The sequence below is a fragment of the Pithys albifrons genome, chromosome 5 (assembly GCF_047495875.1).
Source record: "Pithys albifrons albifrons isolate INPA30051 chromosome 5, PitAlb_v1, whole genome shotgun sequence".
Lineage (NCBI taxonomy): Eukaryota > Metazoa > Chordata > Aves > Passeriformes > Thamnophilidae > Pithys > Pithys albifrons.
The window spans coordinates 777,632-803,348 of record NC_092462.1 but is presented as its reverse complement, the minus strand read 5'-3'; the positions used below and the strand labels follow the sequence as shown (position 1 = coordinate 803,348).

Genomic DNA, 25,717 nt, shown 5'->3' with positions numbered 1-25,717 from the left:
TTTCCCCAAAGGTTGTTCAGGTTTGCTCTGTGCTTGGGAACTCCTGTGTGTGGGATGGATTTGGGGCAGTGTGGCAGTCGGTGCTCTCTGTGTCATGTCCACACACTGTTGTCACTGTAAGTGGTGTTACCTTTGCTTACCTAACACCTTGGCCAAAGTCTCTGCAAACTGGCTGTTCTGAAGCTTCCCCCTCTCTGGTTCCAGCCACTTCTGCCATGTGAGCATCCTCACCCTCTTGCTTTTTCCTTGTTTATGGGGGTGGGGGATGAAGGTTGGACAGACCTTTATATGACAACATGTAACTGTTCTGAGAAAAATTGTGTCAATACCTGTTGATTGGACTTGTTCTGCCAGCCCTGCTTGTGAAGGTATGGAACTCTGGTCCCAGTAGTGGCTGAGTTGTTGTAGGAGAGATCTTTGGGTTAAAAAAAAATATTGTTATTTTTTTCTTGTGATTGGCTTCTAGAAAACAGGTCAAGCTGATACTGAACTCTTCCTTTGATTGAATACAGTAAACCTTTTTCATAGTTCAGAGAGTTAAATGTTCAAAGAGTGGGTTCCATTTGTGGACTATAATATATATATTTGTGGAAAACACAGTTTTCAGGGGGCTCTGTCAGTGGGAGTTCACCCCACTGCCCCCTTACTGTCACCTCAGGCTTGGGAGGTGTTTTGCTTTGACTAAGTGTGGTTCTTCTGTCCAACAGCAGTGAGTGGAAGAGCATCTGCAATGTCCAACACTCCTACCCACAGCATTGCAGCCTCAGTGTCCCAACCTCAGACGCCGACGCCGAGCCCCATCATCTCTCCTTCAGCCATGCTGCCCATCTACCCTGCCATAGATATCGATGCCCAGGTGAGCCTGCTGCCCTCTGAGCCAGCAGCTGGGGGCTCTGCTCCCTCAGGGGTGCAGCAGAGCTGAACAGCTCCCCTGCACACTGCCCTGGGGGCTGCCTGGCTGCTTCTGGGGGGCCCAGACAGCCCACTTTGCCGTGAGCTCCCCTGGGCAGAAGAGAAGCTCTCTGAATGACTGAGCACTTGTATTTCTTACTCCTTTGTTGTCAGGATTATGAGAAACAGCAAAGCTGTCTACTGACAAATGAAACCTGTTTCTGGCCTCATACTCTAAGACAGAAATAAGCCCTAAAACCTCAGCTGCACACTGATATTTCTGGAGGTGCTTCAAGTTGTTGGCCAGCAAGTGCAGACGTGTCTAAGTCTTGAAACTAATACTTTCTGTGATTTTTTTATTTAAATAAGAGGAAATAATTCAAGCTCTTATTTCTACTAAAGAAAGGGCTTTTTTGCAGAGCAGATAATCAATAAAAGGGCAATTTTGTGTTGCTTTAGTGCCAGCTGGCCATCCCCAGAAAGCATGCATGGCATACAGGTGTGCAGAGCTCTGCACTCTGGATGATGGGGCTGAGGGTTGGGCAGCCTGCAGTGGAGCAAAGGCATGGGGTTGTTGTGGAGAAAGGGAGAGAAACCTCTGGAAAGCCAGTCCTGGGGACCTCAGCTGCCTGTGCCACTTGGCTTGGTTTCTGCTGTGGCCGAGCCTTTGGTTGAACCAGAGTGTTAAGAATTAAAGATAGAATTCTTCCCTTCATTAAACCATCTAAAGGGCACAGTCAAGCAGTGGTAAAGAAGTTAATCTGGTTAGCAGGGCACAGGTGAGAGCTCAGTTCCTGAAGGATCTGTTCTTGTTGGGATTTCTTCTTAAATCTCCCAGCAGAGCTGACTTGAGAGGCAGAATCCTGTTAGGAACTTGCACACAGAAGACAGTTTTACAGGAATCAACAAATGCATCTTTAGCTTACAGAATTTTACATTCTTTGGGCTGATGTGCAGTAGAGCAAGGGCTGTCCTTGACCAAGCAGGTGTTTATGTAGTGTGTGTGGTGCCTGTTGCAGACTGAGAGTAACCACGACACAGCACTGACACTGGCCTGTGCTGGGGGCCACGAGGAGCTGGTGCAGACCCTGCTGGAGAGAGGAGCCAACATCGAGCACAGGGACAAGAAAGGTGCGTGTCCCCTCGCTGCCTCTCCAGCCCCTCACACTGAACACAGCCCCAGTGAACCCAGTCCTGATGGGAAGCCTCTGGGCTTGATTTTCTGCTGGTTGGACTCCCCTGACCTGAGCTGTGAGCAGGGACTCCTCAGCCATCCTTTCCCTTGCAGGGTTTACTCCACTGATTCTGGCTGCCACCGCCGGCCACGTGGGCGTGGTGGAGATCCTGCTGGATAATGGAGCTGACATTGAAGCGCAGTCTGAGAGGACCAAGGACACTCCCCTGTCTTTGGCTTGCTCAGGAGGGAGGCAGGAGGTGAAGTACAACTTAAGTCTTCATTAGCAGTGTGTGGATTATATATTGTGTCAGTGTAGCCAAGCAACCTTCCAGGAAAGTTCCAGTTACTTAATTCAGCACTCCTGTTTCAGGATGGTGTGCTCAAAAAGCATGCAAAGAGGTTCACCTTTGCCAATTTATGCATTACAGCATGTCCTGCAGAGATTGCTTTCTGTCTTTGGTAGCTGGACAGGTGCTGTGCAGGTGTCCTCCTGGCATTAGTGCCTCATTAGGGGCCCTTTTCCAGCATAATTAGGGGAAGGTCTGAAAGGGAACGGGATGAGTCTTGTTGAGCAGCAGGAGTTAGACACAGATGGGTTCCATATATGAGCCACATCATGGGTTTTGGGAAAGCAAATGGGAGGACACTGGGCTTAGGGAGCAGATGAGGATGCCCTCCTGCCCCAGTTGGGCAGTGTGCTTGTCCTGTGGTTTCATGGGAAGGGATTCTGATGGAGAATTGTGCAGGTCTAATCTCACCACGTTTTATGCTGTAAAGCTGAAAGTGAAGCAAATTGAACATTGCACTGGACATGACACAGGGGCTTTTCACCTGGGTGTAGGTTGGGATTTTGAGTTGCTAGGCAGTGCCAAGCCACAGCTGTGCAGGAGAGGAGAGGACAGAAAGAGGAGTGCTCTGTTCCCTGTGCTCACACTGAGCCTGTGGGCTCAGCAGTCTTGAAAGGCCACTGAAATAATCATAGATAGGTCTGTTTTTTCTTGCTGTGTTGTGCAGTTTGGTGTGAATGGTTGAAGCATGCTAATGGATTTTTTAAAGAAAGTTTTCCAGGGGCTTTGGGAAAAGAGTTGCCCCTCATCTGCTCATGGAGGCAAGGAGTGTAGGGAAGCAACTGCCTGAAATGGCTTTCTTACCACTGACATCTTCCTGCAGTAGATTCAGGCTTGAAAACCATTTGTCCTGCATAGATTTGCAGGATCTGGAGCAAACCAGATGTTCTTGGTGAACACATTGCAGGTGGTGGAGCTGCTGCTGGCTCGAGGGGCAAACAAGGAGCACAGGAATGTCTCTGATTACACACCTTTGAGCCTCGCTGCCTCGGGGGGCTACGTGAACATCATCAAGATTCTGCTGAATGCTGGGGCAGAAATCAACTCCAGGCAAGTTCCCTTTGCACCCCTTCTCTTGTGGGTTTAGTTGGGAGTTATGTGAAGAAAACGTGTGTGTGTTACCCCTTGGTTTTCCCTGCATTGTTTGCTCTCTGTGTGATGCTTTTGCATCCATTGGGAGGTAGAAAACAGCTCTGGTGGGCACTGCACAGGTCAAAGGAAAGTGCCAAACACAATTTAGCTCCTCCTAAGAGATGCCCTTAGATTTAAAACAGTTAAAAAGTGACATGCATGGGATCTGTAAGTAGAAATGTTTGTCCTAAGTCATGCTACTGGGGAAAACTTCTTGTGGGTTCAATAGTAGGTTCAAAAAATCTTACCCAAGATTTTTCAGTCTTGGATAATACTCTGCCTTCACTAGGAAATCATAATCACAGGTATGATATGACTTTTAAATAAGAGTTTTGGGGTTTTTTTGCCTTCTCTCTCAGAACTGGGAGCAAACTGGGCATTTCCCCGCTGATGCTGGCGGCCATGAACGGGCACACTGCTGCTGTCAAGCTGTTGCTGGACATGGGCTCTGACATCAATGCCCAGATCGAGACCAACAGGAACACAGCCCTGACCCTGGCCTGTTTCCAAGGGAGAACTGAGGTGGTCAGCCTGCTGCTCGACAGGAAAGCCAACGTGGAGCACAGAGCCAAGGTAAGCAGCAAACACTGCACAGCTCCCCAGAAAGAGCTGCTAGTAAGTCAGCACTTGGCTGTTGTTACCTGAGTTTCTTGCCTTCCGTGCAAGTTGACTTCTCTAGTTCAGTCCTGCAGTCCAGGTAACTGAACTGATCCATATTTTGTATGAAAAAAAAATGGCTGCATTTGAGGGTAGGAGTTTTGTGGTTACACAGTTCATCAAAAAATGGGTTTGTTCTGAAGCCTTTATTCATCTTAAGGTGCTTATAAGCATAATAAGCCATGGAAGCTGAAATAAATGCTGGCTCTCAAGTGAACCCCCCAGCTCCTGACTGGTTGTTTTTGTCCCAGACTGGCCTCACCCCATTGATGGAAGCAGCCTCGGGGGGATATGCAGAGGTGGGCAGAGTCCTGCTGGACAAAGGTGCTGATGTCAACGCTCCCCCAGTACCCTCATCCAGAGATACAGCTTTAACCATTGCAGCAGACAAAGGGCACTACAAGTTCTGTGAGCTCCTCATTAGCAGGTACTGTATCTGTGAATGAACAGCTTAAAGAGAGGTATGGCCTTACTGACACTAATTTTCCCAATACGCAGTAATATTTCCCACTATACCCTCCAGGGTCAGACATGGGAAAGTTTCTGTGTCTGTGAGCATTGCTGTGAACTTGTATTTACTGCCAGGAACCTCTGTTGGGGTCAGAGTGGCTCCCTCTCCCCCAGGCAGGGTTTGCAGGGCGTGCTTGGCTTTGCAGGGGCGCTCACATCGACGTGCGCAACAAGAAGGGCAACACTCCGCTGTGGCTGGCGGCCAACGGGGGGCACCTCGACGTTGTGCAGCTGCTGGTGCAGGCTGGGGCCGACGTGGATGCAGCTGACAACAGGAAGATAACTCCCCTCATGGCAGCCTTCCGAAAGGTAGGGCCTGAGGCTCAGCCTTGTCTCCATCATCCCCACACAGCTGGTACAAGTGGAACACAAAAATTACCTATTTAAAAGTGTGTCAGTTCATTGTAATACTTGGCATTGAATCTTTAAAAATAGGTGTGTGTGTCACCTGTGTGATGTATCTGTGTTACATTTGAGCAGGAGTTTGCTTTATGGGCAGTTTACTGAGGCTGGTTCTGGTGTGTGTTAGGGATGGTATTTGCAGGGTGTTTATGTGTGGTAGAACTGGAGGAAATTGGATTGGTTCCTTGTCTAAGAGAGGATGAGGACTTTGGTCATAGAAGGTGCAGTTTAGTCTGATCTGAGTCTGGAGATGATTGTTGGCCAGGGAGTGGGGTTGAGGTGCTGCAGTACGGGGGAAGTCACAGATCAGCGTGGGATCCTGCAGCTGTGAGAGCTGGGCATCTGAAAACTGCCCCAAAAAGGCAGAAAATTGTGAAAGGACAGCTGGAGCAAGGGCAGCCTGATGACAGGTACTGCAGTGAGTGCCTTCTCTGCTGTCAGAGGTGTGCAGAAACGTGCCCCACTAGTTCAGGAGGGGAGAAAGGGGGAGGAAGAAAAAGTGTCGAGAGCATCACGTGTCGAGGAGTTGAAAATAAATATTCCTCGAGGAGTGCTGGGACTGGAGTGTTGGTCAGCACACCAGAGGCAGCTGCTCTGAGGGAAGTGTCCCCCCTGGCATCTGTTTTGCAGGGCCATGTCAAGGTGGTGCGTTACCTGGTGAAAGAGGTGAACCAGTTCCCGTCCGACTCGGAGTGCATGAGATACATCGCCACCATTACTGACAAGGTGAGAGGGCAGGAGCTCCTGGGAGGGAATGGTGCTGTGCCTCAGCCTCAGGGGCCTGTAGGACTGCTCTTCAGCCTGCTGGCCACCAGCTTCCAGCCAGAGCATGACTGCCACGGGAATTCTTGAGAAAAAACAGCCAAAAAAGGTTCCTAAATCCCAAGTGTAAGCTTGAGGTGATAGATCTAAACCCTGGGAAGCTGAGGGTCCGTGTGCTCCCCCCTGCAGGAGATGCTGAAGAAGTGCCACCTGTGTATGGAGTCCATTGTTCAAGCCAAAGACAGACAGGCTGCAGAAGCCAACAAAAACGCCAGCATTCTGCTGGAGGAACTGGACCTGGAGAAGGCAAGTGGGAAGGGACTGGGGCTGGGAATGCTTCTGGGTTAAAATTCCAATGTCATGTTCCTTCAGGGTGATAAGGTGGGCAAAGGTAGGGGTTGAGTATAGGGGTTTGTGTAATTGCCATAACTGGAGTGTCTAGAGCTGAGCATCTTCTAGTTCAGGTCACCTTGGAACTGTGCTATTATTCAGAGGAATTGGATCAGGAAATGCCAATGTAACTATTTCCTCTGGAATAATATTGTACCAAAAGAAGGATTTCTGACTGACTGTTTTTGTCAAGTGCAAGACAGATGGGCATTTTTCAGTCATATTCATGTGGATTTTAGGTCTAAACCCGGTTTTGTGTCTTAAATAAAACACAGAAATTTCCTAGAAATTGTAGTACTGTAATAGAAAGTTCACAGAAAAATCCAAGTTCAGTGTCCTAGGAAATAGAAAGCATTTGGATTTCTTGGAATGCATGGGACATCTTGTAATGCTGTTCCATGTGCTTGACTTGCAGCTGAGGGAAGAAAGCAGGAGACTGGCTTTGGCTGCCAAAAGAGAGAAAAGAAAGGAGAAGAGGAGGAAGAAAAAAGAAGAACAAAGGCGAAAGCTAGAAGAAATAGAAGCAAAAAATAAAGAGAATTTTGAACTCCAAGCTGCTCAGGAGAAAGAGAAGTTAAAAGCTGAAGGTGATTTGTTAAATTGCTACTGCATTTATTCCAAGAAAAGAATGAAATTCTGTGGGAATTGATGTAAAAAGGGGAGAGGCTCCATGTTATGACATCCATAGTAGTTTTATGGATGTCTGCATAGCTGCTGGTTCTGAGTGGTGTTTGGAGCCTTGTGAAGTTACTCGTGGGTCATTTGATAGGATGGGTGTGATTTGGAAAGCAGAACCACACAAGGTTCCTGAAGGCAGCCAAATTACTCCTGCTTTTTTTACTCTTCCGTCAGATGATCCCGAGGTCCCGATGGAGCCTCCCAGTGCTACCACCACCACCACCATAGGTATATCTGCAACCTGGACAACACTAGCAGGATCCCATGGGAAGAGGAATAACACCATCACCACAACAAGCTCCAAGAGGAAAAACAGGAAAAACAAAGTAACCCCTGAGAACGTTCAGATTATATTTGATGATCAGCTCCCCATTTCCTACAGCCAACCCGAGAAGGTGAACGGGGAGTCCAAGAGCAGCAGCACCAGTGAGAGTGGCGACAGTGACAACATGAGGATCTCCAGCTGTAGTGATGAGAGCAGCAATAGCAACAGCAGCCACAAAAGTGACAATCATTCCTCCACAGCCACCACTAACACTCAGAGCAACAAAAAGCAACCGTCGGTGCTTGTCACTTGTCCAAAGGATGAGAGGAAAGCAGTTCCTGGCAAGTCATCCATCAAGTAAGTTCCTGTGACCTGCATGCAAAATACAAGTTGCCCTTTTTCTTTTCTTCCCCACGTAATAGCAGCATTTCATTTCTTTCACAGGTTATCTGAAGTTATTAATGAAGTGACAAGTAATTCCTTGTCTACTTGCACAAAATCTGCTCCTTCTCCCCTTTCTTCTCCAAATGGAAAGCTAACCATTGCTAGTCCTAAACGTGGTCAGAAAAGGGAAGAAGGATGGAAGGAAGTTGTGAGAAGGTAAGCAAAATATCCCTGTTTCCCATTGTTGATGTCCTTTGTGTAGCCCTCCCTGGAGTTAGTGAATGACCTTCTTAGTGGGTTTGAGATTTCACAGAGTTGCTCCTACATAGAAAATAGGAGGTTGTTTTGACCAAGCTTGCACAGCTTCTTGCCTTGGAAGTGTTTCCCACTTAGTGTTGTTTGTTTTCTGTGCAGATCCAAGAAGGTTTCTGTTCCATCGACTGTAATTTCCAGAGTCATTGGCAGAGGAGGCTGTAACATCAACGCGATCCGGGAGTGCACGGGGGCACACATAGACATTGACAAACAGAAGGATAAAACTGGGGATCGGATCATCACCATAAGGTGAGCAGGAGCTTCCTCTGCTCCTTCCTGGGGGATCTTCTCAGGGCAGAGCCCTCTCTGTATGGAGAAACGGAAAGGCTCAATCTGGTGGTTCCCTGGGAGGTGAGTTTGAGACAGGGGAGGTGAGTGGGCTGGGGAAACACGAGTGCAGCCACCGGTTGGTACCGTGGTGTTGGTACAAGTACAAGCTGTGAGACAGGGCAAAGCATGAATGGTGAGATTGCGTAGACATGGCTAAATATGTAGATTTGTTTAGGGAAGTAAATACTTAAACCTTTTGGGATGTTTGGGAGTTGGAATTATTCAACTTGAGCTTCTTGAGTAACTGTGAGCAGCAGGAACCAGCCAAGCTCAGTTTTCAGGTGCAGAGTTGTTCTCCTGTCTGTGTTAGCATGACAGAAGGCAGGCTGGGTCATGGATCACGTGTTGGAGATTCTTGGCTATAATGTGTCCATCAGTGCTTAGCTGCACTTTCCCCTTCCTTCCACTCCGTAGGGGTGGCACAGAATCAACCAGGCAGGCCACGCAGTTGATCAATGCTCTGATTAAGGATCCTGATAAGGAAATTGATGAACTTATCCCAAAGAACCGTTTGAAAAGTTCGACTGCAAACTCCAAAGCAGGATCCTCCACACCTGCCACCACCACAGCTGCTAACAGTTCCCTCGTGGGCATCAAGGTGACCACCGTAGCCGCCTCGTCGGCGTCGCAGCCCGCCTCGGCGCTGGCCGTGCCCGCCATGTCCTCGGCCTCTGCCCACAAGGGCATTAAGAACCCGGTGACCAACGTGCGGCCTGGGTTCCAGGTGTCGCTGCCGCTGGCGTACCCCCCTCCGCAGTTTGCACACGCGCTGCTCGCCGCGCAGACCTTCCAGCAGATCCGTCCGCCCCGCCTGCCCATGACGCACTTCGGAGGCACCTTCCCCCCGGCGCAGTCCACGTGGGGCCCGTTCCCCGTTCGGCCGCTGAGCCCCGCCAGAGCCACGAACTCGCCGAAACCTCACATGGTGCCTCGCCACAACAGCCAGAACAGCAGTGGTGCTCAGGGCAACCCGGCGAGTTCTTTGACGACGAGTCCCACGGCCACCACCACCTCGGTGGCGTCTACCGTGCCTGGTTCTTCCGCCAGCGGCAGCCCCAGTTCCCCCTCGGTCCGGAGGCAGCTCTTCGTCACCGTCGTGAAGACGTCCAACGCCACGACCACCACGGTGACCACCACGGCGAGCAACACGAGCACGGCGCCCACCACCGCCACGTACCCGACTCCTACTGCCAAAGAACACTACCCCGCGTCCTCCCCGTCGTCCCCCTCGCCCCCGGCACAGCCCGCGGGCGTCGCCAGGACCAGTCCTGCCGACTGTGCCACCGCAGCCTCTCCCAACAAAGGCGCTGCCCCGCCCGACGCGGACGCTGCCAGCCCGCCCGCGGTGGAGGCGAGCGGCTCCACCGGCAGCAGGCAGCCCAACCCCGGCCCCGCCGGCCCCTCCGCGCATCCCGCCCATCAGCAGCCCCCTGGAGCTCCTCTGCCAGAGCCCAGGCCCCCTCTCCAGCAACCTCAGGTTCCTGCTCCAGACCCTCGGATGGTTGTGCCTCCAAATCTCGCAGTGACCAGCTCCTCCGCCCCCGTGGCAGGCCCGACCACCGCCCCGCTGACCTACCCCGTGTCCCAGACAGCCATGGGCGCTGCCCAGCCCGCTGCCAAGATGGAAGCCCCGGCCATCAGACCGCCCGTGCACGGAACCGGCGGCAGCCATAAGAACCCAGCTGCTCCTGTGCAAAACTTCTCCGTCGCAGTCCTCAACGTGAACCACATCAAACGGCCCCACAGTGTTCCTTCTTCAGTGCAGCTTCCTTCTACCTTAAGTACACAAAGTGCTTCTCAGAATTCGGCCCACCCGGCGAACAAGCCCATGGGGAACAACTTCAGTGCTACTCTGCCTTTCGGGCCCTTTAGTACATTGTTTGAGAACAGCCCCACGTCTGCCCATGCCTTCTGGGGCGGCTCCGTCGTCTCATCTCAGACACCACCAGAGTCCATGCTCTCTGCAAAGTCCTCATTTTTGCCAAATTCAGACCCGTTGCATCAGTCTGACACTTCCAAAGCCCCAGGTTTCAGGCCACCGTTACAGAGGCCGGCTCCAAGTCCCTCAGGTGAGTGTGTTTTGTGTCAGTACCTAAATAATGCAGTTTATTCTCATTTCTTTAAGCCAACCTGAGCTCATTTTCCTTTGAAGTGCCTCCTCTCAGATTTAATAACTTTGGCAGGTGAAGAGCTTGATAAAGTCATTCTTTTTACCATTGCAGTCTGCTCTGCTGCAATAGCTGAGACAATAAAACTCTGGACTGTTGTTTCCACTTCCCTTCCCTGCCACCACCTAATGACTGTTCTGGTTTGTGATAACTTGTCCTGAGGCTGCAGAAAAATATGCAGCATCTTCCCGGTGTTAGAAGGGTAAAAAAGTGGGTGTTTTGATGTGAACTTGTAACTAACAAGAGATGTGTTTGCTTAATTACAGAATTTGAGTAAAAAACATAATTTCCTTGATTGCTTGAGTGTTGTAGGGAAATGCTGAGCCTTCTGCCCAAACCAGAACCTGTTCTGTAGCTTTCAGAAAGTACAGACATGGTTTGGGCCATCTCTGCCTGGTTTTGTAGGACCAGTTAATACAGCAGCAGTTACTTTCCCTGTTTTGTGAATGTGATGGTGTTCAATTTTGTCAGCTTAATACACTTCTCAGTATTTTGATCTATGACTCCATGAGTGTAAGATAGACAAATATATAAATCTTAGAGTTTATTTTCCTCTTTCATCCTTGAAGGGGACATGAAGAGAGCAATAAATCTTGTATTTTGAATGTCTTGGCTAATTGGTGCCATTTGGTGTTAATAAAATAAGAGTCCCACTTGATTTACATGTACAGCACAACTGCCACGTGCAGTCCAGACTCGCAGAGTGTGACGCTTGAGGCTCCAGCTTTCTTTGGAAAACAGTAACACACCCATCCAAAAATGGACTTGATGACAGTTTTCCTTCTCATTTCCATGGTGTGGGCGACCTGTCAGCAGAGGTGTTGGCATGCTGGGAGTCACCTGTGCCCGTTTCTCTCGTAGGTATTGTCAGTATGGATTCCCCCTATGCTTCTGTGACCCCTTCCTCGACACACCTGGGGAACTTTGCCTCCAACCTGTCGGGAGGGCAGATCTACGCACCGGGGGCACCTCTTGGCGGAGCACCTGCAGCTGCTAATTTTAACAGACAGCATTTTTCCCCTCTTAGTTTATTGCCCCCCTGTTCATCAGCATCCAACGGTGAGTTCTGCTCGGCAGGGGCTGGAGGGGAGCTGCTGGGTAAATAAAGTGGGCTCCCAGAGCTATGTAAGGCTTTGAGTTTATATCAGCTCTGGGTTTGGGTATAATGCTCAAATCCTCCATTTCTGATGGACAGTAATACTTAGTTAAGGTTTTGTTGTGTGTGTCCAGTGGCTGGGCTGCCCCAGGGCAGGATAAGCATTTATTTAGGGCACTGAATCGATGGTGAGTGTCTCTGATATGAAGGTAAAGCTTCAGTTTGTCCTGAAGTGTGTGCTGGACGAGCCTGGCATTCACCAGCTCCCCACTGTCGCTTGCTGCACGTTCAGGGGTGGCTTTGTGCCATCCAGCTGCCACCACTCAGTGCTCCTGTTGCTCTCCTTGCAGAATCTCCTGCTCAGTCCGTGTCCTCTGGAGTACGAGCACCCTCTCCCACCCCCTCAGCAGTGTCCTTGGGATCAGAAAAGCCCAGCAACGTTTCTCAGGACAGAAAAGTTCCTGTTCCCATCGGGACTGAACGCTCTGCACGTATCAGACAAACTGGAACGTCTACTCCTTCTGTTATTGGGAGCAACCTGACTGCTCCAGTGGGACACAGTGGGATCTGGTCCTTCGAAGGTATAGGTGGCAGTCAAGGTACGTGGTGGTCACAGGTTCACCTGAACTGGCCACACTGTTGTGGTGTTTCCCAAACTCACTCCAGGATGAGGAGGAAGTGAGTGTCTCAAATACAGGAGTGCTCTTTCCAAAGGGTTTGGAGCAGGCCCTTGTGTTTGCCCTCCCATCCAGTTAACGGTGTTCTAATGCGGTCTCAGGAAACAGTTCACACACCCCAGCTGCGAAGAGCTGGTACTCCAAGAAAGAAAGAACAGGAAAAGCAAAACCACAGGGTTTGCAGGGATGAACTGGGTGAGGATCACTGGATTTAGGAAGAGTGGAAATTAAGGTGTCTCAGGATAACTGTCTGTTCTCTTTTTGTTGATGAAAGACATTGTTTGTACAGTAGGAGTTAATATTTAATTTGTAACTGTGATAGAGCTTTTTGTGCTGAGGATGGTGCTTCTATAAAGTGGAAATGTTCTGCATTTGGGTTTTCTGGGTTTTTTTCCAGCCATTTGCATTTACCAACACAAGCTCTTGGCTCTGGAGTCCCACAGAATTCAGTGTTTCATAATTTATGAATAACTTTATGACAGCTTTCCTCAGCACACTCATCAGGAGTCTCTGATGCAGTTTATGGGAGACTGATGATTTTTTTTCATATTGATGGGAGAGTTTTTGTGTTGATTTTTAGTTTGTGGGGGGTTTTTTTCTTGTTATAGGAGGTGTGAGTCTTAAGACCATGTTGGATTGGACTTCTGGGGTCCTGTCAGCTTCCCACACAAAATGGGATTGCTGTGAGGCTGGACAAGGTTGCCAGGGCTTTATCCAATCTGCCTTGGAAAACCTGCAGGGATGGGAACTGCTCAGCCTCCCTGAGCAGCCTGTTCTGCTGCTTGACTGAGTCCAGACAGCTTAGGGTTTTAATTGACTGGCTGTCCTGTGTTTTTTCCTCAAATACAGACCTGGTTATTACTTTACTAGAGTTCTTTTCCCAGATAAGGCTTTAGAAATGTAATATTTCTTTCCATTGTCTGCTGTAGAAGTTATTCTTTGTGCCTGTCTTGGCCTTCAGAATGCTTCCTTCTTTCTATTTTTTCAATCACTTCAGCATTTTGATTTTCAGTTCACAACAGGATCAGCTTTTCTCTTCCTGACTATTGGGATGCCTCAGAAATGTTTTTGTGTTCCTTCTCCAAATGCAATTTCATTATGTTGTGTTTTAAAAATTGGCTTTGTGGATGCCTGAGGTTTGAACTCCCTCTGGTGAATTCATGTAATTAGAACACGAACACATGTCTGGAGCTGGTCATTGCTGGCTTTGCTTTGCAAAAGTACTTCTCTGTCTCTTAGACTGTTAAATAATTAATGGCAGAACAGTAATGAAGTGCAGCAAATAGTCTTCATAGCACACATAGAATCAGTTGGGTTGGAAGAGACCTCTGAGATCATCAAGTCCAACCCTTGATCCAGCCCCACTGTGACCACCAGCCCAGGGCACTCAGTGCCATGTCCAATCTCATCTTAAACATCTCCAGGGTCAGAGAATCCACGCCCTCTCTGGGCAGCCCATCCAAAGCCAAAGAACTTTTTCCTGATATCCAACCCAAACCTCCCCTGGCAGAGCTTGAGCCCCTGCCCTCTTGTCCTGCTGCTGGTTGCCTGACAGAAGAGACCAGACCCTTTTCACAGCACGACAGGCACAAGGAATTGAGGGGTTTGGAGGAGGGAGAGTGAGCCCAAATGCCAGCTTTGCTGGTGAGCTGGAGGGAAATTGCAGGGGACTGTTCCAGACCGCTGGCACTGCCCAGGGCTCTGGTGCTGGGGCCCCTCCCATGTGCCCCGGGTTCCACTGGGTGCAGGGGAGCCGCAGGGCAAGCAGGGGCACAGCTGGGCTCAGGGTGCCAGGTAACATGGTGTGCTGCAGGGCAAGCAGGGGGCACAGCTGGGCTCGGGGTGCCAGGTAACATGGTGTGCTGCAGGGCAAGCAGGGGGCACAGCTGGGCTTGGGGTGCCAGGTAACATGGTGTGGTGCAGGGCAAGCAGGGGGCACAGCTGGGCTCGGTGTGCTCCAGGGCGAGCAGGGGGCACAGCTGGGCTTGGGGTGCCAGGTAACACGGTGTGCTGCAGGGCAAGCAGGGGGCACAGCTGGGCTTGGTGTGCTGCAGGGCAAGCAGGGGGCACAGCTGTGCTCAGGGTGAAACATGGTGTGCTGCAGAGCAAGCAGGGGGCACAGCTGGGCTTGGGGTGCCAGGTAACATGGTGTGCTGCAGGGCAAGCAGGGGGCACAGCTGGGCTCGGGGTGCCAGGTAACACGGTGTGCTGCAGGGCAAGCAGGGGGCACAGCTGGGCTTGGGGTGCCAGGTAACATGGTGTACTGCAGGGCAAGCAGGGGGCACAGCTGGGCTCGGGGTGCCAGGTAACATGGTGTGCTGCAGGGCAAGCAGGGGGCACAGCTGGGCTCGGGGTGCCAGGTAACATGGTGTGCTGCAGGGCAAGCAGGGGGCACAGCTGTGCTCGGTGTGCTCCAGGGTGAGCAGGGGGCACAGCTGGGCTTGGGGTGCCAGGTAGCACAGTGTGCTGCTGGCTGAGCTGGGGGCACAGCTGGGCTTGGGGTGCCAGGTAGCACAGTGTGCTGCTGGCTGAGCTGGGGGCACAGCTGGGCTCAGGGTGCCAGGTAACATGGTGTGCTGCAGGCTGAGCTGGGGGCACAGCTGGGCTCAGGGTGCCAGGTAACACGGTGTGCTGCAGGGCAAGCAGGGGGCACAGCTGTGCTTGGGGTGCTGCAGGGCGAGCAGGGGGCACAGCTGGGCTTGGGGTGCTGGGTAACGCAGTGTGCTGCAGGGCAAGCAGGGGGCACAGCTGGGCTCGGGGTGCCAGGTAACACGGTGTGCTGCAGGGCATGCAGGGGGCACAGCTGGGCTCGGGGTGCCAGGTAACACGGTGTGCTGCAGGGCAAGCAGGGGGCACAGCTGTGCTTGGGGTGCCAGGTAACACGGTGTGCTGCAGGCTGAGCAGGGGGCACAGCTGGGCTCGGGGTGCTGCAGGGCGAGCAGAGGGCACAGCTGGGCTTGGGGTGCTGGGTAACACAGTGTGCTGCAGGGCATGCAGGGGGCACAGCTGGGCTCGGGGTGCCAGGTAACATGGTGTGCTGCAGGGCAAGCAGGGGGCACAGCTGTGCTTGGGGTGCCAGGTAACACGGTGTGCTGCAGGCTGAGCAGGGGGCACAGCTGGGCTCGGGGTGCTGCAGGGCGAGCAGAGGGCACAGCTGGGCTTGGGGTGCTGGGTAACACAGTGTGCTGCAGGGCATGCAGGGGGCACAGCTGGGCTCGGGGTGCCAGGTAACATGGTGTGCTGCAGGGCAAGCAGGGGGCACAGCTGTGCTTGGGGTGCCAGGTAACACGGTGTGCTGCAGGGCAAGCAGGGGGCACAGCTGGGTTCAGGGTGCCAGGTAACATGGTGTGCTGCAGGGTGAGCAGGGGGCACAGCTGGGCTCAGGGTGCCAGGTAACACAGTGTGCTGCAGGGCAAGCAGGGGGCACAGCTGTGCTTGGTGTGCTGCAGGGCGAGCAGGGGGCACAGCTGGGCTCAGGGTGAAACACGGTGTGCTGCAGGGCGAGCAGAGGGCACAGCTGGGCTTGGGGTGCCAGGTAACACGGTGTCTCTGTGCCCACAGACAAGGTGGACTGGTGCCACAGCGGCATGGGCAGCCACATGATGCACCGGCCCATGTCCGACCCCGGCGTGTTCTCGCACCAGCCCATGGACAGGGACAGCACTGGCATCGTGGCGCCCTCTGGTACATTCCATCAGCCCGTTCCCGCTGGATACATGGACTTCCCGAAAGTTGGGGTAACCACCCGGGCACACAGCACACCCCCCTCTCAGCCCTCCCGTGTGTCCAGGCAAACCTGCTGACTGTGGCTGTCCTTCCCACAGGGAATGCCTTTCTCCGTGTATGGGAACGCCATGATCCCCCCCGTCGCCCCCATCACAGATGGTACTGCAGGGCCCATCTTCAACGGGCCCCACGCTGCTGACCCCTCCTGGAACTCGCTCATCAAGATGGTTTCAAACTCCACAGAGAACAACGGGCCTCAGACGGTAACTGGGCCGGGTTCCACACTGTGTTTTATCCCAAACCATCAGGGGTTCTGCCTGTGCTGCTCTGCATTTGGGACAGCAAATTTGGGGGCAAAATTCGGTAGGAAAAGCTGTTCATTTGGTGTTAGTTAAGCCTTCCCTTCTCAAAAATGGAAACCAGGAGGAGGGTTGTTGGCTGGACTCTGTAGGTTAGGATGTCCTGACTGAGTTAGGAGTGCACCTGAGAAGGGACTAAAGTACCTCTTTGTCTGTGGCTCTGATCGTGCCTGGCTTGTCCATTAAGTATAATTTAGGCAGAGGGATTAGTTCCCCTAAACCTCTTGTTCCTACTCAGCAACTAATACTATAATGGAACATCAGTAGCTCTTGTCAGATTGTATCCTGTGTGTCTTTTAATTAGACACTGAGCTCTGTTACACTGTTACTAAATCAAGATGTTAATAGGCTTAATTTTGATGGGCACGATCCAGACCCCAGGGAACAGCTCTGGGCTCTGGCAGACCTTAAGTGTGTGGAACAAGGAGTTTGGTCACAGTTCAGGTGTTGCTCTGAGGTAGCTCCTGACCACAGGGAGGTGGGGTTTGGTTTAATGAGGAAACTTTGGCCCCCAGAGAAAGCTTTGCTTGGTTAGACTTGGGTTTCCCCAGAGCTGAGGGTGTTGGGGGGGAGTAAGGTGAGCCAGAACTCCAGTTACTGCTTGATACCAAGGCTGCATTGGGCTAACCCAGGTCTGTCTTGCAGGTGTGGACTGGAACCTGGACACCTCACATGAACAGTGTGCATATGAACCAACTGGGCTGAGTGGGATCAACGTGCTGGCCTTGAGATTCCTTGTTTGGCAGAGGAAACCACAAATGGCAGAAACAGTTTATGTGCTCCCAGATCATTCTACTGATGTGCTTGACTGAAGTGTGTAGGCTTTTTGCAGAAGAACTTACTAACTGACCTTTTTCTGTGAACATTGTGACCACCCATTCCCCACCATCATATGTTTCAACTTAGTTAGACTTTCTTCTTTCCTTTCCTCCTCTTTTTTTTTCTGACATAACTTTCTGTTGAAGCTGTTCTTTGGCTGGTTGGTTTTAGTACTGTAAACTGCTTCTGAGCAAACACAGAAATTTAGCAAAATTATGTAAACTTGATCCTGAAGTTTTAGAATGGCAAATAAATGTACAATTGTTTACATAACAAATGGCTAAGCAGAAAGTAAATTTCAATATGTCAGTTATAGAGGCTCTACTTTATGTAGACTTAAATTAATGTGAGATATGTACCTTCATATTCAGAAATCTGGATGTTTCCTTCATACATTAAACTATTAATAAGCATAACCTTTCTACTTGTGTAATTTAAGTACATTATAAAACCAAAAAACCCAGGCATTTTCAGAGGGCTTTTCCCACATGTGGGTTGGATTTTTGAGAACTCATACATTCTGTGCTTGGAATTAGAGGAGAGTTTCCCTGCTGGAGGCCCCAAAGGCAGGTTTGTTCCAGAATAAGCCCCAGGAGGGTGTGTTTGGACCAGTGCAGGTGGGAATTCCCTTACAGCCATTGTCAGGAGCTGTCACCTGGGAGCAGGAGGTGAAGTCTGGGGGTCATTTGAGGCCAGACAGGGTGAGCAGTGACAGATCCTCTCAGGATCCCCTACAGCTCCTGTACACAGGGTTTAAATGAGAGCTACAACTGAACTTTAACAAGTACAATTTGGTTTTATTCTAGTCCTCCTTTGAAAGACAGAAAAACTTGCCTCTTGTATCCATACAGTGATATTTGAGGTGCCCACAGCCTTGGGTGTACCTGTGTCCATACACCCACCCTTGGGTGGTGCCCTAAATGAAGGCAGGCTCCTTTCTCCAGCTGGAAAATGCATCCCCTGAAGATCTGGTGGTAGCAGAAGGGATCCTGAAATGAAGAACTGCTCAGAAGAAGGTTTGACACGGCCCCTCACCCCTCCCCCTGGTGGCACCGTGTCCTCCCCCTCTGCTGTGTGAGCAGCCCCCCTGCTCCAGTCACTGCCTTAAGGCTTTAGTGCTCTCTGAGGTTACTGGTTCTCAGTCCCACCAATAAAGAGTGCCCAGGATGGATTAAGACCGTGAATTCCAGAGTATCTGTTGGCCTGACAGCTCAGTGCACAGCTGGGGCAGCACAGGGTTGATGGTGGCTGGTCACTGGGAAATCCTGCATGGAAGGAATTGGACCTGGTTTGGCTTTTTTCTCAGATACATTTTTTTAATGCCTCCACAATGTGATGCTTTTTATTTGTCCAATAAGCCAAGGAATAGGCTCTTTTTGGAGCTGGCAGGTGCTCTTTGTTTGAGAAGAGGGAGAACAGAACCAGGATTAGGAGGAAGATGAAGGCCACACAAGGCAGAGTGTGGGTTCAGGGGTCTGCCACAGGAGAGGTAAGGAAGGCACTTCAGAACCTCGCTGGGCAGGAGAACACTGCTGAAGTGGAGTGGATAATTACTCATTAGTGATTAATTGCTCATTAATATGATTTTCAGCCTGAGGAAGGTGGGGCTGCTCAGCCTGGGGAACCTCAGCACCTTCCAGTGCCTGAAGGGCCTGCAGGAGACTCATCAGGAATTGCAGTGCCAGGACAAGGAGTGAGTACAGAGGGCAAGTGGGTGGATACAGGGAAGATGCTCTTTCCTGGGAGGATGGAGAGGCAGGGATGTGGCTGCCCCAACCTGGCACTGTTCAAAGCCATTGAATTAGGAAACAATCAAATCCAATAGAACAGAGCAAAATCCTTCCTTTTTCTCAGAACTGGGAACACGGGGGATAAATCAAATCCAATAGAACAGAACAAAATCCTTCCTTTTACTCAGCGCTGGGAACGTGGGGGATAATTCCACCAAAGACATTTTCAACTAGACTTTTGTGTTTCCAAGTTTATATACTTAGTTACAACTGCAAACTCCTCCCCAGAGTTAAGCAGCATATTTTGGGTGACTTGTAAACGCGATTGTTTTTAAGCTCCACTCCAGCCCCTTAAAGCAGCCCGTGATTACAATACGATTAATTCCAGCACGGCTCACCTGTAGTCGCTGCGCGCCCTTTTGCCCTTAACCGTCATGGCGGCCGCGGCGTCACGCCCGTCCGCGCGCCCTCGGTGCCGCGCACGCGCACAGAGCGGGGCAGAGTGAGCCAGTGGCCATGTGGCGGCTCGTGCGGGCCCCGCGGGCCGCGCTGGGAGCGGTACCGGGAGTGGGGTCGGGCCCGGGATCGGGGGGGCTCGGCGGCTGGTACGAGTGGGCAGCGCGGGCCGAGCCCGTGCACTGGGCCGAGGGCGGGCTGGCGGCGCTGCAGGCGGCCACGGGGCTGCCGTGGTGGGCCACCATCGCCGGCGGGGCCGCGCTGCTCCGCACCGCAGTGACCCTGCCCCTGGCCGCGCACCAGGGCCGGCTGCTCGCCAAGGTGGGCTCTGAGCGCCGAGCGGCGGGACAGAGAGCAGCGCGGGGCTGTCACTGCAGCGGGGTCGGGGCGGTTTGCTGGGGATGGAGGGCTCTGAGCGGCGGGGGGAGCTGTGAGGGAGAGGCTGAGGGGCTCAGAGGGCTCTGAGGGGGAGGCTGAGGGGCGAGAAGGGCTGAGGGGCTCCAAAGGCTCTGAGGGAGAGGCTGAGGGGCGAGAAGGGCTGAGGGGCTCCAAAGGCTCTGAGGGAGAGGCTGAGGGGCGAGAAGGGCTGAGGGGCTCCAAAGGCTCTGAGGGAGAGGCTGAGGGGCGAGAAGGGCTGAGGGGCTCCAAAGGCTCTGAGGGAGAGGCTGAGGGGCGAGAAGGGCTGAGGGGCTCCAAAGGCTCTGAGGGAGAGGCTGAGGGGCGAGAAGGGCTGAGGGGCTCCAAAGGCTCTGAGGGAGAGGCTGAGGGGCGAGAAGGGCTGAGGGAGAGGGTGAGTGAGGGGCGGGAAGGGCTGAGGGAGAGGGTGAGTGAGGGGCGGGAAGGGCTGAGGGGAGAGAAAGGCTCTGAGGGAGAGGGTGAGTGAGGGGCGGGAAGGGCTGAGGGGAGAAAAAGGCTCTGAGGGAGAGGGTGAGTGAGGGGCGGGAAGGGCTGAGGGGAGAGAAAGGCTCTGAGGGAGAGGGTGAGTGAGGGGCGGGAAGGGCTGAGGGAGAGGCTGAAGGGCTCAAAGGGCTCTGAGGGAGAGGCTGAGTGAGGGGCGGGAAGGGCTCTGAGGGAGAGGGTGAGTGAGGGGCGGGAAGGGCTGAGTGAGGGGCGGGAAGTGCTGAGGGAGAGGGTGAGTGAGGGGCGGGAAGGGCTCTGAGGGGCGCAGGGGGCTCTGAGGGAGAGGGTGAGTGAGGGGCGGGAAGGGCTCTGAGGGGCGCAGGGGGCTCTGAGGGAAGCGCTGAGGGCGGAGCGGGGTGGCCGCGGAAAGGGTATCACAGTTCTTTTATTGCAGCGGGTTTGGGGGTTTCTTTGGGGGTGTGACGGGTTCTAAGGTGCGGGCGGAGCTGTGAGGGAGAGGCTGAGGCAGGCACAGTAAACATCGCAATTCTTTTGTTGCAGCAGGTTTGTATTTTTGGGGTTGGGGGCTCTGAGGTGCGGGGAGAGCTGTGAGGGGCAAGAGGAACTGAAGGAGAGGCTGAGGAGGCTCTGAGGGGCTGAGGGAGGTGCAGAATAAACATCTCAATTGTTTCTTGCACCGGTTTTGGAGGTTTGAGGGGGTTGCTTGTATATTTTAAGGTATTTTTGTTAATTTTTGCGGGGTTTTTCTGTTTGCAAAAGTGAATATTTATTGCTTTCTTGTGTAACAGGGTCTTCTATGCTAAGGGTCTTTGGTCACTGCTGAGGGCATCATTATGATGATGATGATGATGATGATGTTGATGATGATGATGATGATGATGTCACTCCTGGGTTGTGTCCTGAGGGCTATTATTATTATTATTATTATTACTACTATTATTATTATTACTATTATTATTATTATTGTTGTTGTTCTTATTTGGTCACTCCTGGGTTGTGTCCTGAGGGCATTTATTATTTTTGTTATTATTAATAATAACAACAACAACAAGAAAAATATTTGTGTTTTAATTTCATATTTATCCTACATACAAAATACATTTATATACTGTCTATGATATAAAAGTTACATTATATATTTTTATTTAGAAGTGTTAGGCGAGTTTATTATCTGTTTATTTATTATTATCACTAAGGTGGCATTCAAGTTGGTGGGTCTTTCTAAGTAAAGTAGCTGGTCGGGAGAGGATGTGGTTGTTCTGCAAACTGTCCCAAACATTTTCCCTTTCCTTCAGCCAGCTGGAAAACCTGCAGCCTGAGATCAAAGGGCTGGCCCAGCGCCTTCGCTGTGAGGTGTCAGTGCGGGGGAAGCAGCTGGGCTGGTCTGAAAGGGTGGCCAGGTATGAGGGGGGACTGTGGGCACCTGAGAAATCCATTCCAGTGTGAGGGAGCATCCCAGCTATTCCAGAGTCAGGGAGCATCCCAGCCATTCCAGAGTGAGGGGAGTAATAGGACGGAGAGGGAGCATCCCATCCATTCCAGTGTGAGTGGTGTGATAGGAGGGAGAGGGAGCATCCCAGCCATTCCAGAGTGAGGGAGCATCCCAGCCATTCCAGAGTGAGGGAGCATCCCAGCCATTCCAGAGTGAGGGAGCATCCCAGCCATTCCAGAGTGAGGGAGCATCCCAGCCATTCCAGAGTGAGGGAGCATCCCAGCCATTCCAGAGTGAGGGAACATCCCAGCCATTCCAGTGTGAGGGGACTGGCATCAGGGAGCATCTCATCCATTCCAGAGTGAGGGAGCATCCCAGCCATTCCAGAGTGAGGGGACTGGCATCAGGGAGCATCCCATTCGTTCCAGAGTGAGGGAACATCCCATCCATTCCAGAGCGAGGGGAGTGATAGGAGGGAGAGGGAGCATCCCATCCATTCCAGAGTGAGGGGAGTGGCACGAGGGAACATCCCAGAGGCACCAGTTTTACAGTGAGATTCTGCCATTGCCCAAAGCTCAGATTTTCCTCCCCTCCTATGGTGCATTTTCTCTCTGCCCTTCCAGCCTGTCCTGTTCCCAGCTCTGACCCGCTGTGTCTCTCCCTGCAAGGCTGCAGTTCCAGAGGAACCTGCGGAGGGCCGTGTCGGAGCTGTACGTGCGGGACAACTGCCACCCGCTGAAGGCCACGCTGCTGCTGTGGGTGCAGGTGCCCCTGTGGCTCTGCGTGTCCCTGGCCCTGCGCAACTGCAGCGTCGGCGCCTCGGGCTCGCACGGTGAGGGCTGGGGGGCCTCTGGCACTGTCCTTTGCTGTCCCTCGCTGTTCTCACAGCCACTCTGGTGCTTAAACAGCACAGGCTCTTCAACTGGCTGTGTAAAACCCAGCTATTAAGTTTTAAACTTAATATAGTTTGGACTTAGTTTTAAACTTAGTCTGATAATTTAGCTGACTGATAATTAGTCTGGCTATTTAGCAAGTAGTATCACTCAAGCCACAGCACACTCACCATCAGTTTATATTATCTTTCTCCTGTATGAAATACTTCAGACAAGGTGAATGTGTGGTGTTTCTTTAAAATAAAAAATATATATTTTTTTTTTAGAGATGAGTTTGTTATTCTAAAAAATGTAGCTAGTTATGCAGTTATTAATAAAAATATCATTATTTCCAAAAAATTAAATAAGCACTGTAGGTTACTGCATTCTTATTTTCCTCATTGATTTATCAAATGGTTGAGGTCAAAGTAGTTTTTATTGCAGGTTTACTTGTTAGTGGCTGTCATGATCTAAGCAGGGTCTCAGCTGGTGTCTCCCACCTTTTTCTACTTACACTGGCAGCAGACTGTTAAACTAAAGATTCCTGCTTTAATAGTATTTATTGTGTAGATAGAATGTCCCTAGAAATCTGTGTGGTTGGACTGTAATGTATAGGACAGTTGGGGCTCACTTGAGGCACCAAATCAAACTCAAGTCTGTACTTTGCTTCAATTATTCCTTTAGTTCAAGAGCAGTTTTCCTCAGGAGGAGCTCTGTGGTTCACAGACCTCACAGCACCCGATTCCACGTGGATTTTGCCGGTTTCCCTGGGGCTGGTGAATCTGCTGATAGTGGAGGTAGGTTGCTGGAATAAACAGGGGGATTGCAAAGGGGTGATGGTTTCATGGAATTTTTAGGTGATATTACCCAGTTATAAAACACAAAGGTGTTTGCAGATTATCACTTCTTATATGCACTGGGCAGAACTGAACAATAACCCTTTTGTTCTGTGCATTTGAATGTGTTGGCACCTTCTTCAGAGGTATCAAACTGTGATGTGACGTCTCAGATTTACTTGAGCCTCAATAAAATTTAGTCTTGACTGAAGTTTCTCTTAGAATGATGTTCTAATGAGCTTTCTGGGTGCTAACCCTCAGTTTGGTTGTTTCAGAAAGAACCTGTTTATGAGTGTGATTTTCTCCTCTTTCAGATCTTTGCTTCTCAGAAAAAGATGCCAGTTTCCAGGTTCCAGAAGCTGGTTACGAACTTGTTCCGTGTGGTGTCCGTGCTGATGATCCCTGTTGCTGCCACAGTGCCCTCTGTAAGTACTGAGGTGACTTCCACAGCTCTTCACCTGTGACTGGTGAGTTCTGGTGCCTAAAGGGCAGCCCAGATGCCTCAGGGCTTTCCTGCTGCTGATTGCCCCAAAACGAATCAGATGTTTTGTCTACGAGTGTGTAAATTCTTCATGCATTTGGAACATTTTTGGCCAAGAGGGAAGAATCTGCAAACTTGGAAGGTTGTTCAGAGCAAGTTAATGTCCTTTGTGTGGTCTCAAAACAGAGAGGAAAACTGTATGTAAAGACATAGAGACAAAGGTTTGTTAAGTGGAAGACAAAACCAGCCTAGTTTTAAATGAGGAAATTTTCCAATTTTCTTCAAACACCTCTCATTTTTACCAGGTGTTCTACTGCAGAATATTCTTAGCAAAACCAAAGTGTTTGATTGTTTTCTCATCGATTTATAGTCTGAAATACAGCAGTTGAAACAAGTATAACATGCATTAATATATGGACTGTCAAGCCTCAGTGTAGATGACACTTTTCCCCAGAAGAGTTCAGAGCCAGAGACAGTTACATGTGACACGGAAGCCATTGTTGTTATTGAGAGCAGGAGTGGTTTAGGTGAGTTATTTCTGTCAATAACTGGGAGCACCCATGGCTGTGTTTGGGAGGAGCTGCCTGACTAACCCTGTGCTGTCCCTGCACCGTGTCAGCTGAGCTCTGTGTGTGTGTGTCGTTGCAGTCCATGGCGCTGTACTGGCTGTCCTCCAGCCTGGTGGGGCTGTGCCACAACCTCCTGCTGCGCTCGCCCGCCTTCCGCCGGCTCTGCCGCATCCCCCGGAGCGCCGCCGACTCCGACACGCCGTATCGGGACATCGGCGCTGCCCTGGCTGCCCGGTGTGGCCTGAGGAGGGGACAGCTCTGAGCTGCAGTGAGGGCTGCAGTGAGAGCTACCCGGCCTGGCCTGAGGAGGGGACAGCCCTGAGCTGCAGTGAGGGCTGCCCTGTCCGGCCTGAGGAGGGGACAGCTCTGAGCTGCAGTGAGGGCTGCCCTGTCCGGCCTGAGGAGGGGACAGCTCTGAGCTGCAGTGAGGGCTGCCCTGTCCGGCCTGAGGAGGGGACAGCTCTGAGCTGCAGTGAGGGCTGCCCGGTACGGCCTGAGGAGGGGACAGCCCTGAGCTGCAGTGAGGGCTGCCCGGTACGGCCTGAGGAGGGGACAGCTCTGAGCTGCAGTGAGGGCTGCCCGGTACGGCCTGAGGAGGGGACAGCCCTGAGCTGCAGTGAGGGCTGCCCGGTACGGCCTGAGGAGGGGACAGCTCTGAGCTGCAGTGAGGGCTGCCCTGTCCGGCCTGAGGAGGGGACAGCTCTGAGCTGCAGTGAGGGCTGCCCTGTCCGGCCTGAGGAGGGGACAGCTCTGAGCTGCAGTGAGGGCTGCCCGGTACGGCCTGAGGAGGGGACAGCCCTGAGCTGCAGTGAGGGCTGCCCGGTACGGCCTGAGGAGGGGACAGCCCTGAGCTGCAGTGAGGGCTGCCCGGTACGGCCTGAGGAGGGGACAGCTCTGAGCTGCAGTGAGGGCTTCCCAGCCTGGCCTGAGGAGGGGACAGCCCTGAGCTGCCTCAGCAATGAAGCTTTACTGTTCCAGCAACGTGTACTTATTTGCTGTGTATTTTTTTTCCAAATAAAGCACTGAAGGCCAGAAAGAGGGAGTGGGCTGCACAGATGTATCTTTATTGGGAAGCTTTGTTTCAAGGGTGGCTGTTTTGCAGTTACCGTAGTCCAGTAATCCAGGTTAGTCTCCTGAATTATTTTAAGGAGCTGTGCAGGTGAGTGCTAAATAAAACTGTGACTCTCATAGGCCTGTCTGTTTTCTACTGTAAATCCTAAAGGTAAAGGGTTTGGTTTGGGGTTTTTTTTTTGTTAAAGTGGTTGTGAATAATTCATTTTATGTTTTTTAAATATTCCAAGTTAATACTTAGATGTAATTAACAAAGAATTGGGAGCAGAATTTTTAATGCAGAATTGGAAGCATTTGTTTGAGTTGTGATGATACTGTAGCAAAA

The 25,717-nt window shown here is 51.5% G+C and overlaps 2 protein-coding genes across 4 annotated transcripts in view; both read left to right on the top strand.

Annotated features, from left to right (window-relative positions):
* Window positions 1-17,500, top strand: part of ANKRD17 (ankyrin repeat domain 17) — a 74,656-nt gene extending 57,156 nt beyond the window's left edge. For 2 of the 3 annotated variants that reach the window (XM_071555296.1, XM_071555298.1), the window contains exons 16-34: window positions 708-856; window positions 1,911-2,022; window positions 2,180-2,325; window positions 3,323-3,465; window positions 3,906-4,119; window positions 4,455-4,630; window positions 4,860-5,022; window positions 5,746-5,841; window positions 6,067-6,183; window positions 6,683-6,854; window positions 7,120-7,567; window positions 7,655-7,810; window positions 8,009-8,158; window positions 8,654-10,308; window positions 11,269-11,466; window positions 11,854-12,102; window positions 15,742-15,917; window positions 16,005-16,169; window positions 16,911-17,500. In XM_071555296.1, coding sequence (XP_071411397.1) covers window positions 708-856; window positions 1,911-2,022; window positions 2,180-2,325; window positions 3,323-3,465; window positions 3,906-4,119; window positions 4,455-4,630; window positions 4,860-5,022; window positions 5,746-5,841; window positions 6,067-6,183; window positions 6,683-6,854; window positions 7,120-7,567; window positions 7,655-7,810; window positions 8,009-8,158; window positions 8,654-10,308; window positions 11,269-11,466; window positions 11,854-12,102; window positions 15,742-15,917; window positions 16,005-16,169; window positions 16,911-16,970 — 4,745 coding nt within the window. In that variant the 3' untranslated portion in view covers window positions 16,971-17,500. The remainder of the gene's footprint in view (window positions 1-707; window positions 857-1,910; window positions 2,023-2,179; window positions 2,326-3,322; window positions 3,466-3,905; window positions 4,120-4,454; window positions 4,631-4,859; window positions 5,023-5,745; window positions 5,842-6,066; window positions 6,184-6,682; window positions 6,855-7,119; window positions 7,568-7,654; window positions 7,811-8,008; window positions 8,159-8,653; window positions 10,309-11,268; window positions 11,467-11,853; window positions 12,103-15,741; window positions 15,918-16,004; window positions 16,170-16,910) is intronic. The other variant, XM_071555297.1, reaches the window with a different exon arrangement.
* A 1,812-nt stretch (window positions 17,501-19,312) lies between these two features.
* On the top strand, window positions 19,313-25,373 carry LOC139671785 (cytochrome c oxidase assembly protein COX18, mitochondrial-like). The gene is made up of 6 exons (XM_071555044.1): window positions 19,313-19,591; window positions 21,431-21,531; window positions 22,232-22,395; window positions 23,120-23,232; window positions 23,586-23,696; window positions 24,401-25,373. Exons 1-6 carry the CDS (start codon window positions 19,331-19,333, stop codon window positions 24,581-24,583), a joined length of 933 nt encoding a protein of 310 aa, XP_071411145.1. The 5' UTR covers window positions 19,313-19,330; the 3' UTR covers window positions 24,584-25,373.
* The last annotated feature ends 344 nt before the right edge of the window (window positions 25,374-25,717 follow it).

Bases quoted from the DNA above. Each gene is read 5' to 3' on its own strand.
- LOC139671785 (XM_071555044.1), top strand. From the start codon at position 19,331: ATGTGGCGGCTCGTGCGGGCCCCGCGGGCCGCGCTGGGAGCGGTACCG. The intron at 21,532-22,231 runs GTATGAGGGGGG...TCTCCCTGCAAG, and splicing joins TGGTCTGAAAGGGTGGCCAG to GCTGCAGTTCCAGAGGAACC. The intron at 23,697-24,400 runs GTAAGTACTGAG...GTGTCGTTGCAG, and splicing joins TTGCTGCCACAGTGCCCTCT to TCCATGGCGCTGTACTGGCT.